At 38.4% G+C, this 17,768-nt stretch overlaps 3 protein-coding genes across 9 annotated transcripts; 1 reads left to right on the top strand and 2 right to left on the bottom strand.

Annotated features, from left to right (window-relative positions):
- Nucleotides 1-11: 11 nt before the first annotated feature.
- Nhe3 (Na[+]/H[+] hydrogen exchanger 3) lies at nucleotides 12-5,699 on the top strand. Of its 3 annotated transcripts, none has more exons than XM_065367128.1 (15): nucleotides 13-508; nucleotides 568-779; nucleotides 947-1,024; nucleotides 1,592-1,668; nucleotides 1,862-2,071; nucleotides 2,223-2,357; nucleotides 2,540-2,643; nucleotides 3,064-3,266; nucleotides 3,435-3,546; nucleotides 3,623-3,776; nucleotides 3,934-3,985; nucleotides 4,077-4,262; nucleotides 4,550-4,639; nucleotides 4,851-4,897; nucleotides 5,061-5,699. In XM_065367128.1, the coding sequence occupies exons 1-14, from the start codon at nucleotides 322-324 to the stop codon at nucleotides 4,875-4,877; spliced, it is 1,827 nt and encodes a 608-aa protein (XP_065223200.1). In that variant the 5' UTR covers nucleotides 13-321; the 3' UTR covers nucleotides 4,878-4,897; nucleotides 5,061-5,699. The 3 variants fall into 3 exon arrangements, with proteins under 3 accessions (XP_065223201.1, XP_065223200.1, XP_065223199.1); XM_065367127.1 differs by having other exon boundaries at nucleotides 4,847-4,897; XM_065367129.1 differs by lacking the exon at nucleotides 4,550-4,639 and having other exon boundaries at nucleotides 12-508; nucleotides 4,847-4,897.
- LOC135847567 (metallo-beta-lactamase domain-containing protein 1) lies at nucleotides 5,618-11,883 on the bottom strand. Of its 3 annotated transcripts, none has more exons than XM_065367136.1 (5): nucleotides 11,807-11,883; nucleotides 6,495-6,656; nucleotides 6,196-6,360; nucleotides 5,992-6,105; nucleotides 5,618-5,894 (listed from the first exon to the last, which is right to left on the bottom strand). In XM_065367136.1, exons 2-5 carry the CDS (start codon nucleotides 6,649-6,651, stop codon nucleotides 5,683-5,685), a joined length of 648 nt encoding a protein of 215 aa, XP_065223208.1. In that variant the 5' UTR covers nucleotides 6,652-6,656; nucleotides 11,807-11,883; the 3' UTR covers nucleotides 5,618-5,682. The 3 variants fall into 3 exon arrangements, with proteins under 3 accessions (XP_065223208.1, XP_065223207.1, XP_065223206.1); XM_065367135.1 differs by lacking the exon at nucleotides 11,807-11,883 and adding an exon at nucleotides 7,094-7,512; XM_065367134.1 differs by lacking the exon at nucleotides 11,807-11,883 and adding an exon at nucleotides 6,775-7,032.
- Nucleotides 11,751-17,577, bottom strand: Nt5c (5' nucleotidase C). Of its 3 annotated transcripts, none has more exons than XM_065367131.1 (9): nucleotides 16,506-17,569; nucleotides 15,297-15,472; nucleotides 14,718-14,942; nucleotides 14,505-14,639; nucleotides 13,244-13,401; nucleotides 12,961-13,147; nucleotides 12,626-12,766; nucleotides 12,309-12,460; nucleotides 11,751-12,160 (listed from the first exon to the last, which is right to left on the bottom strand). In XM_065367131.1, the coding sequence occupies exons 1-9, from the start codon at nucleotides 16,765-16,767 to the stop codon at nucleotides 11,956-11,958; spliced, it is 1,641 nt and encodes a 546-aa protein (XP_065223203.1). In that variant the 5' UTR covers nucleotides 16,768-17,569; the 3' UTR covers nucleotides 11,751-11,955. The 3 variants fall into 3 exon arrangements, with proteins under 3 accessions (XP_065223203.1, XP_065223204.1, XP_065223202.1); XM_065367132.1 differs by having other exon boundaries at nucleotides 16,765-17,566; XM_065367130.1 differs by having other exon boundaries at nucleotides 14,505-14,942; nucleotides 16,506-17,577.
- Between the last annotated feature and the right edge of the window lie 191 nt (nucleotides 17,578-17,768).

Here is a 17,768-nt window from a genome sequence, read left to right as displayed (position 1 = left end):
GGGGAGGGGAAGGGAGTATGTGTGAGATAACGATTGACGATAATCATTTTGGAAAAAGTAAAACGTAAAAAAACGTAGAGTTGGTTTTGAAAATTGAAATACAAATTGTTTAAATTCGTTGTGTGCGAATGCGAAATTTTGATATTTCATTGTATCTTACCTAGCATCGCGATTATTGCGACGAATATTAATTGTATTTTATGATTTCGCGTGTGACGCTCCGAAATGACCATTTAGTCGCGATGTCGAGTAATTTTTGAAACATTTATCCGTATTTCTTGTACGTACGCGTATTAGTTAATTGCGAAATTGAAACCAAAAATGCCGAGTTTCTATGCACCGTCCGCCGATATCGAACTCGATGCCAAAGCACAATGGAATCATCGTTTAGATAGCTTAAATTTATTAGTCTACACTTTGCTATTAACGCTTACGGTGCTTACAATATGGATGTTCAAGCATAGAAGATTGAGATTTCTGCATGAGAGCGGACTCAGTGTTATTTATGGTAAGGATATGCTTATGCTGCAGTGTAGCTTTATAATCAATTGTTGCTTCGTATTTCAGGTCTTATAGTTGGCGCAATAATAAGATATACGGTAGTCAACACTCCCATTACCCATTTGCAAGTGCATTCTGCAGATAATTCGTCGCGTAACCTCACTCTGCCACCTGATGATCTGTGGCTCGGATTTTCCTATAAAGGAGAAAATAAAACCTACAGTTATAAATTCCACGGCGAGGTGACCGTAGACAAAAATGATGTTATCGATTTGAAGGTAAGGTACCGTTCGTCATGTCGTACCTCGATGTTCAATTATTATCAGCGACTATTTGTGTCGGTTTGGTTGTCCTTGAAAATCATGGGACACATCAACGCGTGACTAAGATTTATTCGTGGTAAAATTAGTTGAAATTGTTTGCTATGTATTTTTATTTTTTTCAGGCTACATTCGATCCTGAAATTTTTTTCAACATCATTTTGCCGCCAATTATATTTCACGCCGGATATTCGTTGAAAAAGGTGGGTTTTTTTCGCTGTTTGATGAATCATCCGATTACTGCATCGCGTTGCAGTTAGTTCTGTTTTTCAACTCGAGCATTACGTTTACGATACCAGTATGTGAAATTAATTATTAGTTTGGCTGTAAGCTGTAAGAATCGCAACTGCATATTCCGAGTATGTCTATGTACGTGTGTACAGGTGTACTTGGGGTTTTTTTTTGATCGAGTTTTTTGAGAATACGTCTTAGTCGGAGTAGGATGGTTGGGTTGTTTGCGAGTTTTATCGAAGAATACTATATATTATTCGGTGCGAGTGTATTTCCATACTCGACGGATTGGAGAGCGATGCCTTTAACGCGAAATCGGCCGTCGATAACAACCAGCGTGTGTGTAGTGTGTCTGTGTTGTGTGTACCTAACCTGCTGCGTACTGCTTACAAAACTCCAACGTAACACTTGAATACATAAAACAGTACCCATAGGCCATAGCCCATAGGTGGCGTGTACAACAATCAAGTTTGAGCATGTTTCATTCGTCGCAAATGCAAACTGTTTAATTGATGCTGATTTTCTTGTTTGGTTCGCAGAAATACTTTTTCAAAAATTTCGGAGCTATACTGACCTACGCGCTATTGGGTACGGCGATATCTTCGTTCGTTGTTGGGTACGTATGTATGTACGACTGTACGAGTACATAAGCGTATATGTAATACGCTTCGATATGCCTATGTGAAGGGAAATTCGTGATCAATACTCGATTGTGGAACGTGAAAATTGTCCGCTCCGCAGAGAGCAGATCGAAAAGCCGCGCAGTGGCAGTGTTGTACTAAATTATTATTATCGAAATTTGTTCGCAGGTTCAGCTTATACTTTTGTGTGCAGTTGATGCCTCACTTGAAAGGCAAGATTCAATTTTTGGACAGTTTATTTTTTGGCGCGTTGATCTCGCCCACCGACCCCCTGACGATTCTAGCCATTTTTAACGATCTTCGCGTCGACGTCAATCTATATTCCTTGGTGTTTGGTGAAAGCGTATTAAACGATGCCGTTGCTTTGGTACTTTCTGGGTGAGTATTTTTACGCCGCGCTGGATAAATTGACTTTTACGTCCTTCCTCTTCCTCTTCCTCTACCTCTACCTAGCTGCTTCACGTTTAAATTTCAACCAACTTCTCTTAAGAAGTAATCGTATTAAAACGAGCTTGTTTCTGCTTTATAGATCGATTCAGAATTACAGTCGACGAACTCCGCGTTTCGATTACGGAACTTTGTTGTTAGCATTTCAAGACTTCGTCAGCATATTCTTCTTATCTTTGGCGACCGGAGCGGCATTAGGATGTATTACAGCATTGATATCCTTTTTCGTAATAACTTACGTAGATTTACAATCGATTCGACTTCGAGTCATTTACTATAAATAAATAATAAAAAAATAAAAAAAAAATTGGCAGATGCGCGTAAGCTTTGCAATTTCGTACTTTTTATAAATCGTTTTGCTAAAAACAAAAAATGTTTCCTTAATTATCGAGTATAAATGACGAAATTCACCCGCTTGAAAGATTTCCCTTTGTTGGAATCGGCGTTATTCGTATTGATGTCGTACAGCTCATTTTTAATCGCCGAAGTTGCTGATTTAACCGGTAAGCTTGGTAGTTTTTTTTCCCCACGTTTCAACGACTTTCAACCGAGTGATGAGTCAAGTTAATCCGGCGAATTGTGAACGCGTATAAAAAAATCACGTCGCACAGTAAAACCGAATCGGAAGCTTTCAAATGTAGGCACGCTTGTTGAAAAATCTCATCACGTTTGTCTTTTTCGTACTTTTATGATTCAAATTTTCTGTTGCGCTGTTTTTATTCGTGTTCATAATTCGTCTCCTCATCTCGCCTGGTTTCATTTATTTAATCTAAGTGCCTACGTATTTATTTTTCAAATTTCAAACGCGGATTGTGTAATGCATTCGCAAAGTAATCAACCATGGTTACCCCTTTCACGATGTTACTCGTACGTGTACAATTCAATATTCTCTTCACCCCGAGTTTGTCTGGTTTTTTGTCCAGGTGTCGTGGCAGTGTTATTCTGCGGTATTTGCCAAGCTCATTATACATACAACAACCTAAGCTCCGATTCACGTCGCAGAACCAAACGATTCTTCGAATTATTAAACTTCTTGGCGGAAAGTTTCATTTTTTCGTACATCGGAGTTTCCATGTTCACGTTTCCCAAACATCAGTTTGACATCGGCTTCATATTGTGCGGTTTTGTATCCTTTACTATTCGCCGAGTTATAGCGTATTTCAATCAACCAATCGAACGATCGACGATCGACGATCGGCGATCGGCGATCGTAGTAATGCTAATTTTTGTTCTGAAATATGTACTTATTACTCGACTCTTGCGTCGCGGATTTTCTTAACTCTCGAACTATCAGCTTTGCGCAGCTTTAGGTCGGGCCGCTAATATTTATCCGTTATCGTTCATCTTGAACTTGGGAAGAAAACCGAAAATTCCGTCCAATTTCCAACATATGTTATTTTTTTCTGGTACGGTACGCGGCGCCTAGGCATAGGTAGTAGGTACTTGTAATATTGTGATTGTCTTTGTCGCCTGTGTCCTTAGGTATTCGAGGTGCGATGTCGTTCGCATTGGCAATTCGAAATACAGTTTCAGACGCCAGACAGAAAATGCTTACCACCACCTCGTTGATTGTCATCGCAACCGTAATCATTCAAGGAGGCGCAGCGTTACCACTTTTAAACTGGTTTAAAATACCGTAAGTTTTTGAATTACTCGTATTAGGTCTAGGTCTCGTTCAAACGCGTCATGCGTCAATCGATACGTAAACGGCTCGTCCCGTCGCCGCGTCGACTGAAATGTTTCGCCATTTTTTTTATTTTTTATTTTTTTCGTTTTCGTTGTTGTTGTTGTAGAACCGGAGTCGATGAAGAAATCGAAGCTTTACCCGAACCTAAAAATCGTCGAGTAAGTACGCAGTTTTGTCTTACTGTAGTTTGGAAATTAAATCAATTTTGCTGTCGCCTGTTTCCAATCTACGAAAATTGCCGTTTTACAGGAAGAATCGCCCATTCATTCGCAAAACAACAGCGAAAAATCGTTTTTGGCGAGAATTTGGGGTAATTTTGACGTGCATTACATGAAACCATTGCTAACCCAGTCGAATCCGACGTTGATTGATACGTTACCTACGTGTCTGGGCCCTGTAGCCCGACTTCTCACGACAACCGAGCAGCTTACGCAGGTAAACGACAAACGTACAGCCACAGCCACAGCCACTGCTTCTGAGTTCTGGTACTCGTAGTGCTACAGGGTGGACAGAAATATCGCGAACCCGTAAAAAAGTTTTCTGCCAAATATTTCGCTTGGTCGCAGTGAATGATTGGTTGTTGGACTGAGATGATGAATTTCCACCAACCGTATGTTCGCGATATTTCTGTCCACATCCTGTGCGAGTAGCAATTACGTCTTGTACCTACTTATTACTCGACGATGAATAGTAACTAATATTGATTCACTGCGCGTATGCAGAGCTATGGCGAGAGATCTCGTTCTAATTCAGAATATGGAACTACAGTCGAGCCATCAGTCAGTCGACATTCGTTACAGTCTGATAACGCGGTAAGTTGTTCCGTCAAGTTTTCAGACTAAACTAGTATACGAAGCTAAATTTTCGTGCCTTTAACATTGGCAATAGGCACCTACTGCCGTTTTGAAAAAATTACGTAAATTTGGCTAAATCGTATCTGTGTGCCTAGCTGCCTACGTCTTGTACTCGGTGAAAATTGGAAAATTTCGCCATACTAAAACATGTTCACTTTGTTTCAGGAAGAAAGAGAAGGTCTACGATCGAGTGTAGAATCGAGTAATTTTATATGAGTGAGTTGGATTTGTACTTTGTACGTCATATTATTAGTATTAGTACTTACCGGTATTTTTCCGTCTAAAATACGGTACGCCGGTAAATGTAGGTACATCTACGTACATCTACATATATCGTACGTACTTCAATTAATAATACCTATCGACGGAATGTTTTCAGGATACGATTTGAATAAGTGCAATACAGAACCCGCAGTTCTTCTAATTGTACTTACGTAGTTTACGAATGCTAGTCATTGATGATGAAGTTGCTCCTTGTGATTTTAGCGATTGTGATAAACGTACTTTATTGTTATTAGGTACTCATTTTTAATTTATAAGTTTTGAAAACTTATACCTATTTATCGCTGCTAAGTTAGGTATGTATTTACTTCTCTCTCCTCTCCCCCCCCCCTCTCCACGACCTTCGTGTACTATTACCCTCGAGTATTTCCCTTCCAAGTGTTGTTCTTTTGTGCGGTTATCGTTTTCTCCGAATGAGCGGATGCGGAAGAAAACAAAAGTACATATATATTTTATGGTATTCTATTCCTATCGCCTGCGTAGATTTACCGTTATCCTTGCTTGCGATTCGTTGTAAAATTTTCATTGCGCAACTTGATAGCGTTATTTTTAATTATCAATTTTCATTTTTCATTCATTCGTCAATCATTCGTGTATTTCTATATTCTACCTATTCATTCGCGCGAAAAAAGATTAATGTAATAACGAAAACGCTCAAAGTAAGAAGGTACTGTATTTATGGATTTTAATTTGTAATGCAAGTACGAAAAGTTAATATATTAGATATAATGCTGTTCGTTTTGAATATTATTCACTCGGTCTTTCATTTCCTTAGTAACTTTGAACATTGGCCCATGCCCAGGAACTATATGGTCGACCATTTGTAATATTTTATTGCGATTTATTTCCTGCAGTTTCGGCGCTTCGCTACACGCGTCAACCATCCAGATTGATTCGTCAGTCAAGTCTTCTTCTTTTTCAAATAGATCACCTAGATCAACGAATACGAGTACATACGTACATAACTCGAAAATACTCGTAGAATCATCTTACGGCTACGTAATTTCAAATGTCAATGTCGGTGTTACCTGTAATCGCCACCAAGCCTAAATCATCGGTTTGCACTAATACTGTCACATCCGTCAACGTATGACCGGGCGTTGCTATTACTTTAACATAATCGTCGACGACTAATTCTTCACCTGCGCGTTAAAGTCGGACCAAATACATTTCGAAACGAACAAAAAAATAATAGGTACTACTTGTAATTAATACTTATCCGCATTACCTACCGTACGAAAAAGAATGATCGAAGTATTTGTGCTCGTACGACACGTTGAAACCAACAATGTGTTTGGCTTTCAAAAACATATTATTATTGCCAATATGATCGGAATGTCCGTGAGTGCTTACGAGTAATTTAACATCATCCGGGTTAACGTTATGTTTCGTCAATCCTTAAAATGAACAGTACGTTTCAAGAATTATTATTCGACAAACGGGTAAATTGAATATCAGCACTCAGCAGCTACGTAGACGGTAGAGATAGGTAGCCAGACGTGTAGGTCGTAGGTACATTACATTACATTACCATTCGTGAGAATCGCTTTATCCCACGGAGTCATCGTATCGACAATAATATTGGTAGGCCCAGTTATCAGAGAGCAAGTACAATTCGCATCCATACCGGTGGAATCTGCCCTGGAATATCCTTCGTGAAGAATATGCAACGAATAAGGCGAAGGCATGGTAACTGCAATTCAAACAAATACCGCGGACTTGAATTTTTTTTGCACGGGTAAGGGTGGAAAACTTTCCATTTCTTCAACTTTCAACAGTTACTTAAAAATGACCAAGTTTACTTTACGTACTCTCGCGCATTTGTAACTGAGAAACGCCTTTACACAACTTTTCACACGCTCGATTACGAAGTAAAACGGTATTGAAGAAATTAATATGAAGCTGTATTACTCGTAATTTAATGCGCACGTATTTTGAGAGGCCTTTCCACAGCTTGAAAGATCATGAAAAATGAAAATCATATACGTTCGATACTACGGCAAGCCACCGAAAGGCGAAAGATGACATTCCGAATCGAAATTTCAAGTTTAATAGTAATAATAAGAATACCCAATAATAATAATAATAATAATAGTAATGCGATGAAATTGGAAGTAGGCAGGTACTTACTTATGTTTAGTTAGATTCAAACTATTTTTTATAGAAAATTCAGCAAGTACAGAAACTCACGTAACAGGAACTAATGCGACTTTAATCGCTATTTTTACTCTTCAATTTCCACGAATATTCAATTTTTCAACAATTATTACCGCTAAATCCAAAAATGAGAAAAAATTCAGAATCACGAAACACTGATAAGTAGGGCAACCCAATATATTTTTTTGAATTCGTTTTTTTACGAGCGTCTCGAGAGCAAATATGTGCAACCAATCAGAAGCGAGTTAGTTTTTATCTGTTGTCTCTCTTTCGTCCGTTGTTTACGTTTTGGACTTGTATTTTATTTCGTGATGGTATATTCGTATTAGTGGTGTTGATATTTTAAAATTTTTTATATCGATATCATATCGATATTTGCCCCGAGATATCGATACATATCGATATATATCGATATTTTTCAATGCTGGATTTTCTATACTTTATTACCTTAAAAATTAACTAACTCAGTTCAAAGTTTTGTCGTAATACAATCTATTATAGAGATTTCAAGAAAAAACCAAATTATAGAGTGTAAAACATAGATAATTTTCGAATATCGGATGTGCTCACTCAAAATTTTGAAAAATTTCCATTCAAAAGTTCAATTTATGTGTGTTTTGAGCATTGACCACGAAATAATTTGAGAATATCGTAGTGTTGCTCAAACAACCGGGTCAACCGGTTGCACCATAAAATTTGCACCCGGTTGGGGAGCAACCGGGTACCCGGATTCGCAACCGGTTTGAAATTTCATTGAAAAAGTAAATGAATGTTGTGAAATTAGGAATGTCCGCGATTTTTTATCAAAATTCAATATTCGCTAAGAAAATTATTTATTTGACATTTCGGATTTTCGGCAGTAATAATTTGTAGATTCGCGTCGTCTTTGAATTAAAACATCGACATTTCGCTAAATTTAGCTTAAAAATCGCAATTTTTCTTGATTTTTTCATTTTTCATCAATTTTTGAGGTCGGAACCGGTTGCCACCCGGGTACCCGGATCATATTATCAAAACAACCGGTTGTCCGAGAAACCGGGTGTTTGAACAACACTAGAATATCGATATGGAAATTTATATCGATATGATATCGATATGACTTTATATCGATTAATCGATATCTATATCGATTAATCAACACCACTAATTCGTATATTTCTGTGTTCCAACGTCTTTTTTCGTCATACATGTGTATAAATCATCACATTACGTATAACAAATGAATCAATGTAACGTAACTTTACCAAATGTTAAACAATTATTAAAGCTGTATCTACTAGTATCAAAATTCAAAACGTGTTGTTCGAATTCTCAAAAAAGATGATCGTTATGTGCATGTGCTTGTGACGATATGGATATGGCTAATACACCTTGTGTCATTTCGAATTCTCAATAAAGATGATCGTTAAGTGTTTGTGTATCATCTTCATTGAGAATTCGAAATACTTACTTTTACGTTTTGAATTTTGATACTAGTAGATACAGCTTTAATAATTGTTTAACATTTGGTAAAGTTACGTTACATTGATTCATTTGTTATACGTAATGTGATGATTTATACACATGTATGACGAAAAAACGACGTTGGAACACAGAACTATACGAATATACCATCACGAAATAAAATACAAGTCCAAAACGTAAACAACGGATGAAAGAGAGACAACAGATAAAAACAAACTCGCTTCTGATTGGTTGCACATATTTGCTCTCGAGACGCTCGTGTTTTTTTGTTGCACTCCGATTACAAATGTAACAAAATCATTTTACGTTTCAGAAAATTGCCTTTCATTTAAGACCTACTTCATTTCGAATATTTTCGAATATTTTGCCTTAAAATGAATATTTTCACATATTTGATTGCTATTTGAATATTTTTGTCTAAAATTACCACATATTTTGCAATTTATCGAATATTTTGGAAATTTTTGCATTTTGAGAATCGCAACACAGGAAACGTCATTTTCACAGAATGTTGAAGATGAAAAAAATGGTTCTTTTTAATGATGATGATATTGATGATTGATGAAATGATGATGAAGATTGAATTTTAAACTAGGCTTCGATTTTTTTTCTTTTGTGACGATCGAAATAGAATTTTAATTCAACAATTTTGTTCCATTTTGTGAAATTGCGAATAGTGCATGTGATTTAGGAAACAAAACCCAACGATGTAGCCATTTTTGTAATGTGCTTGTAAAGGCAAGTGAAACGATACCAAATTTGATTTCGAATATTTTCGAATATTTTGGGGGTAATCGAATATTTTTGTCGAATATTTCACCTCAAAAAATCAAATATATATTGAATATTTTACCTTGAATGAGAGCATATTTTGGGTTGCCCTACTGATAAGGGAAAACGAAAAACACAACAAACCCAACACGAACAAGACTTGATTCGTTTCTGTACCGTTTCTGGTATATCGAGTTACGATGGAAACGGCTGAAACGCAGGGTTGTACAAAAACGTGTTTTTTTTAAAAAAAACAAAAAAAACGTTTTTTTTTGTTTAAAACGTTTTTTTTGTTTAAAACGTTTTTTTTGTTTTAAAACAGTTTTTTTTACTTGTTTAAAACTATGTGTTTAAAATGTGTTTTAAACACAAATACATTCGTTTTGGAGTCATCAGACATCAATTTTTAAGATGCGACGTCATAAAATAGCTATACAGCTCAAGAAATATTGAAAAATTGGAATCAAAACACAAAATTTGTCTCTAAAAATACTGTTTGTTCAATTTCACTTTTTTTCAACAAGAAATTAAAAAAAAACGTGTTTTTTTTAGGAAATTGGAGTTGAAAAAAAACACGTTTAAAACAAAAAAAAACACTGTTTTAAACGGTTTTAAATGGCCTTTTTTGTTTAAAACATCGTTCTGTTTTTTTTCAGTTGTTTTAAACGTGTTTTAAACATGTTTAAAACATTTTTGTTTTAAACATGTACAACCCTGCTGAAACGGCACTCGAGGTATGTGACTAGTGAGTAGTGAGTATGGAACATTATAACGTTATGCGTATAACGTTATTGCATTTTGAAAATTTCGAATTTTTTTGTAAAAATCGTCGACCGTATATAATGGACGAATAATTCAAATGGCAGGAAATGACGCCCAGATTTTGGATGCAGAATCCTGGAAACGTTCTGCACATGCCCCAAACATGATGCTTACGGTGCTGGCGGAGAGAGAGACGGTTCCCTGGTTCAACCCACGTTCAACCAGTAAACCGTCTCTCTCTCCACCAGCACCGTAAGCGTCATGTTTGGCGCATGAGCAGAAGATTTCCAGGATTCTGCATCCAAAATCTAGGCTTCACATTTTGTCATTTTTTCACCGTTGAATTATTCGTCCATTATATACGGTCGACGGTAAAAATAATTAAAATAAAAATAAATAATAAATTGTAGTGATAGATTGTAGGGAATTTTTCCTAGTTTTTTTTTTTTTTTTTTTTTTTTTACATTTTACCCTCTCAGGCTCTCATTGAGGTTCTAGATTTTATTTTGTTTTTGAGTTTAGAATTCAATATTTTTGTGCCATTCCTCATTCTTCAAAAATGGATTTTACCTTCGTAATTTTGTACCAACCTAACTAAGTATTAAAAAAAAATTGTTTGTATTGTGAATGAAATCATGAACATTGAATCATGTTATTCATGAATCAATAATTTCAAAGCATAATATTACTAATTAATTAGTAATCAAATTTGATTATAAAATATAAACACGAAAATTGAAAACTTGAAAATTAAATAAATAATATTGACTATAATATTTGACACTATACACTATACAGAAGAGTAGGTAGGTACTCTAAATCACGATTCTGTTAGTGTGTTGAAAGTTAATATGTAATTCATGATTGATTGATAGATACAAAATCACCAAAATTAAAATTTTACAAGTTTTTGGTCCTTGGTCCTTTGGATTCGAATTCGAAATTTCGAATTATGATAAATTAAAATCTTCCGAATCAAAATTCGAAGTTTTGAAAAATGCTGAACTAAAGTAAAGGTCTTGTTTCTTGTAATAATGGCTGTATTATTGGCTTTGAAAAAAAAAAAAAATACAATAAAATTTGAACAGCTACGGAAAACAGTAGGTAAGCAGAATTTCAAAGTGCGCTTTTTTTTAAAAAAAAAAAGTAAAATAAATTTTTCTTTTCACTAAAGTAAAAAAAGAAAAAGAAAAAGAAAAAGAAAAGAAGCACCAAACTTTGGAAATATGTACGTATGTCTACGTATTTTTTCGTAGCGTTTTATGGCCATTATACATAAGTAGGCCTTAAGTTTTGAAAGTTCGAATGGCATCAATGGCAAAAACAAAAACAAAAACAACCAATCAATCAATTAATTTGTTTAAATCAATAGATCGGGAGGAAAGGAACCATTTTGGGTTCGTTCATTTCATTCATTCGATAATAATATTGCGATTTTCTAATTCAGTATTTTAGAGCAAATTACGAGGGGAGCTAAGAATAATGCCATTTCGGAAACTGTACCTATGCTAATTATACCAATTCCGCGGCGGATACTAATACCGTTCATGTTTATCGGTACTTATGCAGCTCTGAAATACCTACGTACTTGTACGTAGATGTTGGTGTAATGTACCTATGTGCATAAGCGCGATCGCGATAGAAAGGTATATTTTTGAAAATGGACAAAATAAATGACATAATAGGTACCTATCTAAAGACTACTCGTACTCGTACGTAGGATATAAGCGGAGTACGTGGAAGGTCGTAGCTAATAGCTAATAGCTAATAGCTATGATGTCCAATAAGTCGAAGCTGACGAGTGCAGGAGTGCACAACTGCGCGTGCGCGATGCACATTCATACGAAATAAGACGCGTATTCGTGCGGCATAACTCCTCTTCTAGGATAAAATGTATGATGGACGGAGCGTCTCATCAGATTGGTCACCGAAGACGTATAAATGTCGGCGAAGCGGAATAATCGTCTGGAAAAATAGGTCGGACTGCTGTGAGTTCTGAATACGCTGCCGAACTGTTTATTGAACAAGCTTTTGGCGAGTTCTCTGAAAAAGCGCAAAAGTACGCGTGACGCGTGTTGTACTCGTATGTAGAACAAGTAGGTAGGTAGGTAGGTACCTACGCGTACGCCCGCGCCCCGCGCCCGCCTCTATACGTATAGTACACAATTTGGCGTTTGGCGTTTACCCCTACCTGAGTTGGTTGCACTCCATTTGCCATTCGGCTAGATGAACGGCGGCGTCCGGCAAGCGGCTGTCTTGTTGTTCCTCGATGAGTTGCGTCAACATTTGTAGCCAGTTACACGTGCTTTTGAATTTTTCCGTATTCAGCGTTCGAATTTCGTGCTGAAAGTGAAATCCAAGTTGCCAAAATGTCGCTAAATCGTAGTAAATACGAGTACCTACATACAAGTACCCAGTATATACCTATATGTATATGTATACGAGTAGTCGAGTAGGAACCAGGCTCTAGGCTAAGCGAGTAGGGTACGTACTCGTATATGTACATACCGTAAGTTCGCTGAGAATTGCGCCGGTTCTCCAACCATGCTCCAGAGTTACGTCGGCCAAATCCGTGTACGGATGATCTCCGAAATATAACACTTCGGGTCCTTTCCAGCCGGTCAATTCCAGCAAATTATTAATCGTGCCCTGGTGAGAAAAAAAACTTGTAGACCAATAATACCTACGTAATACTTACCCATTCCCATTCCCATTCCCATTCCCATTACTCACTGTAGGCCTACACAGTACGATGAGACGCGACTTGCATCTTTGTACGCTAACGGCCAACGGCCAACGGCCAACGGCCAATGGCCAATGCCATATAGTGAGTAGTTACCAACCTGGTAATAGATGTGACCCTTGCGCAGCGCCGTCACTTTATCCCACAGATTGGTGTGCGTTGTTTTATCGTAAATGCGCAACGGTCGAGATTCGTCAGTAAAAAAGCGCGGTTTCCTAGCTTCTACGATGATTACGTCGAAGTAATCTTCCCATTTATCGCCCAACAGCAGTTTCATTCCGTTATCGCTGCGGACAAAACATCATAGGCTATCGTTATCGCTATCGCTAAGTTTCAATTATGGTCAACACTCAACATACGAGTACGTAGTACGTAGTACGTACACGAATCTGAACGGGCTGTTGGTGATTAAAAATAACTTCTTTCCGACGCTGAGCAGTGTCTTGAGGTATTCTTCCAACTCGACGTTTTTCTCTAAAAATGTTTGCGTGTCTTTCGACACTAGATGGTGCATTTTTACGTGGCTTAATCCGACGCAAGTCTACGAATAGTACGTACAATTACAATTACAATTACATACGAGTAATATTTGCAGGTACTTACATACATATCTATCATCTAAGCTACCTAGTACACATACACAACGAAAACATCGAAAACGGTCTACTCGTTACGCTACGACCAACGACCGACGACGGCCGACGATTACCGATAACAACTGTTTGAATTGCGGTTGCGGTGAAATTTGGCGAAAATACGAATAGCGAGCGCGACAAAGCGTTGAAAACATTCCCATCTGATGATCTGATTGCGAGTTTCTAACATTCGAAAGGCGCGGGCATATGGCGTATACCTAGCTACCTAGTACCAACTACCTAAGTACAATAAATACATTCGAGTAGACTTGGACGTACCAACACGTACAGCAGAATCAGTTCTCCGAAGAGTCTGCGCCGCGTCGCCGTCGCATCGTCAAGCGATAGCGAATAAAACCAATCGCAAAGAGACAGGCGGCTTTTGCGCCAGGAGGCGAGGCGAGGCGAGGCGAGGCGAAGCGTTTAGTCGCGCCGCCGCCGCCATCACCATCCAGCTGTGGCTTCACTTACGAAAATATCGACTCCTACGAAGGGATGATGCTACGTAAAAATGAAAAAGTATTGCTGAAAAAAAAGCAAAAAAAAAAAAAAACGATATATGGGTACCTACTATGTACATACTACGAGTATACGTACATAGATGTATTGAAAATTAAAATACAAGACTTCGAGGTGGCTGATTCCGATTTCGAAACCCAGTTGACCCTGAAACCAAAATTTTGCCACTTAGTACGGGTGGGGGTGGCGAGGCGTAGAGTTGAGGCAGAAATTTCGAAACACGAGCTACGGGTACGGGTATATCGAATTATAGGTTTTAGAAGGCGTTGATTTTGGATTGTGAAGCGTCTGAAGAGTTAGATGCGAATTTTACACGTAGAATCGCCATCAGCATCAGAATCAGCATCAACGTGCCGAATAAATATCTACCTACCCACCCACCCAACCTGTACGTACTGTCGTTGTCGATTAAGGTACATGTACGTAGAATGAAGATGGTAGGTAGGTAGGTAGGTAGGTAGGTAGTATACATGTGTGAAGTATTGGTTACCTTGACATCTTGGAATAAAATTTCCGGATGATAATGGATCTGATTCTGTTCGAAATATTCGGAAATGTTGCATAGTAAACTCATCTCCGGTACTGAAAATAAATCCGCCAATTGGTACATTTTCGGCGCGACATGCTGCAACAGTGAAACGTGTACGAAATGTGTAAAAAAAAGAGGGGAAAAGACGGCGAGGCGAGGCGATGGAAGACTCACTTTGCTTTGCAAGTTGGTGTCTATAAATTTGATGGGCACTTTTCTGCTCTTGTATAACTTGAGTACTTCGTTTTCTGGTATTTTAGTCAGTCCTTTGTAAACGCATCTGAGTTCGATTTGCAAAAACGAATCCAATTTCATGAGAATACCTTTTTCTATATCGTAATGCAGTCCTCGAACGGCAAACGACGGATCGTACTCCAACTCGCTAATACCAACTGGATACTGCAATACGCCCAAGTTAGTACTTGTACCTCTACCTCTGGCTCTAGCCGCCAGCTACGTATTATACGAGTACTCGATACCTACTCGTAGGTAGCGCATATACGTCATGTATAATCATACCGAAGGTATATACTAACGAGCGTAGGCATAGGTATTAGGTATAAGGTATAAGGTATAAGGTATACGTAGCCTGCATATACGCCTATTTTTGTACGTACCGGTATGTATGTACGATTATTCGTACATTAGTACATTACATATATAGAATAATACAAATACGAATAAGCTAATTAGCCAATAGGTATTCTAGTAGTGGTGGTAGCTATACGAGTAGTGATAGTGTTGCGTCTTTACTTTGTACTTATTTACTAGTAAATCTCGACCTAAATTGTACAGAATGTATCCCATAGCTGGTTTGTAGCAAGCCAACGTGTAGTCGTAATCGAAGCCGTACACTTGAATTTCACTCAGATCCAATTGATTGCAAGCGAATACTCCTTCGACATTCACATCGGGTGGCAATTTCTTGGCTAAAAACAACCAAAAACCAAATCAAACTTGAAACGGCCAAGTGCAGTATACTCGTAGGTACTCTCTAAATTTGCAACAGTGAAATTTCACCGCTTAGCGTTGGCTTACTCGTAGCAGTGCAGTCACGACATTTTGCCTTTTTAAAAGCGGTACTTTTTGACTGTACTGCAAAACACAGCAGTATAGACAATCTATGTACCATTCTACCGAATTGGTCGGTCAAAATGATTTTTTACTCACCAATTCGGTAGATTTTTCTCTGTTTTGCCGTAAAAAACTGCCGTTTTTAACTGCTAGTTGGCTAAGCGGTGAAATTTCACTGTTTCAAATTTAGAGTTAGAGAGTACACATTATTATTTATTACATACGAGTATTACGCATACGCAGTTACGCACTATCTGCGAGTATGTATGTAATGTACCTAGTTAACTAAGTACCTTAACTATAACTACCTACTCGTATACTCGTGCACTAACTATCGTAGTATAGCGTTTTCGTGCAATTTTTGCTACATTTTGTCACATTTTACTGTCAGTGTCAGTGTCAGTGTCAGCATTGTTTTAAAAATGGTTCGCGGTGTTTTTTGTTTGTTGTGTTTTTTACGTCGTTATGTTCGGGTATACGCGCAATTTTTGTCGGATTCGGCCAAATTTCGCTGAAATTTTACTACTTTTTCAAGATTGTCCGTGATTTTAACGCACCCCTCCCCCCACCCCACCCCATCCTATCGCACCTCTTCGTACTTTTTTCATCATTTCTTAGCGAAAATTTCATTTTTAGGTTTCGGTTAGGCCTGAGTGTTTTTTTTTATAGCATTTTAACGCATATACGAGAGTAACTAGGTACTTACGTACGTCCATGTACTCGTAACACGTTTTAAACGTGCGGTGTTTTCACGCGACTTTGATCAAGTACCTAAGTAAAGGTACGAGTAGGAGTAGGTGTAGCCTGTAGGTGTAGGTATAACCTTAGGCATATAGGGTACATACCTACATAGAATGTACTCGTACTTATTACGAGTAGGCTACTTACATTCGCACAGTTGCTTCGTGTTGGTGTAGTGTTGCGCTAATGTTTGGTGAGAACTCGTCGTGCAATATCGCCGCTGTCGCTGCCGCTGCCACTGCCACTGCCGCCCGCCGTTCATAGCGCCGATGCATTTTACTCGCAAAATGCCGCCGTCGCCATCGCCATCGCCTCTGATATTGCGAGCTAGCAGCCTTACGAGTTTGTAACTCTGTGTCGATTTCATACTTTGTAGAATTACGTACTTGTACTTACTCGTACTTACCATACGAACTGCTAATGCGAGCTAATTTGCTATGCTTCAGAATGCACTACTTATACGAGTAGACGAGTACTTGCGTATTTTTCGAAATTGCGCGACGACGAACGACGAACGACGACGATTAATCGAGCACCAGCACAATTGTAATATGCAATATTGATACGGTACGCCGCTGTACCTTGTAGCCGCGCCGCGCCGCGCCGCGCCGCGCCGGTCTAGCTATACTTAGTTGCTGCGATTTGCGATTACGCGCGGCAGAATAGAGTAATACTCAAAATTACAAGTATAGGTAGATATTTCAATATAGGTTACGACTACGAGTGCGCGTACGCGTACGCGTATGTACTCGACTCGTATTGTAATTGTAGCCGTACGACTACGAGTAGGTATGTGCAATGTGCATCTGCATATGAAATGAATGATCAACAGCTACGGATGTACTCGTGGGTAGGTGTAAGTGTAATTACGAGTACGATGGGATTAACGCGATTTATGTCCAACAGTCTGTCCGATTAGACGATTAGAAGATTAGACGATTAGACGGTTAAACGAAACGATTAAACCGAGCAATCAGCAATACTTGTACTTGTACTTGTACACGTACTCGTTACACGTACAATACTCGTAGTCTTACCGTGAGTGAAGAATTCTCGGCACGGCACGGCACGGCACGACACAACGCGCGACGCGATCGCGGTCATCGTAAGTAGGTACATTACATACTACGAGTACATACATACAGAGACAAATTCGCCACTTGCGAGCCAAGACTTAGACTTGGATGTTTTGTATCGTACTCGTACGTCTGCACTCGTGCAGCATTTGCATAGGCAATAGGCATACGCGTATGTGTATGTGTATGTGTATGTGTATTGTGTACATCGTACGAGTACGTAGATGTAATATAGGTACGAGTATTTATGCACTATGCACTATGCTCATGCTTGTACGTGGTGGCGTGGTGGCGTGGTGGGTGACCGGTGATGCGATGTCGTCGAACGAGTTGC

This window comes from Planococcus citri, chromosome 5, assembly GCF_950023065.1.
Source record: "Planococcus citri chromosome 5, ihPlaCitr1.1, whole genome shotgun sequence".
In the NCBI taxonomy this organism is placed as follows: Eukaryota; Metazoa; Arthropoda; class Insecta; order Hemiptera; family Pseudococcidae; genus Planococcus; species Planococcus citri.
The sequence above is the reverse complement of the archived record's forward strand: the minus strand, read 5'-3'. Positions and strand labels throughout refer to the sequence as shown.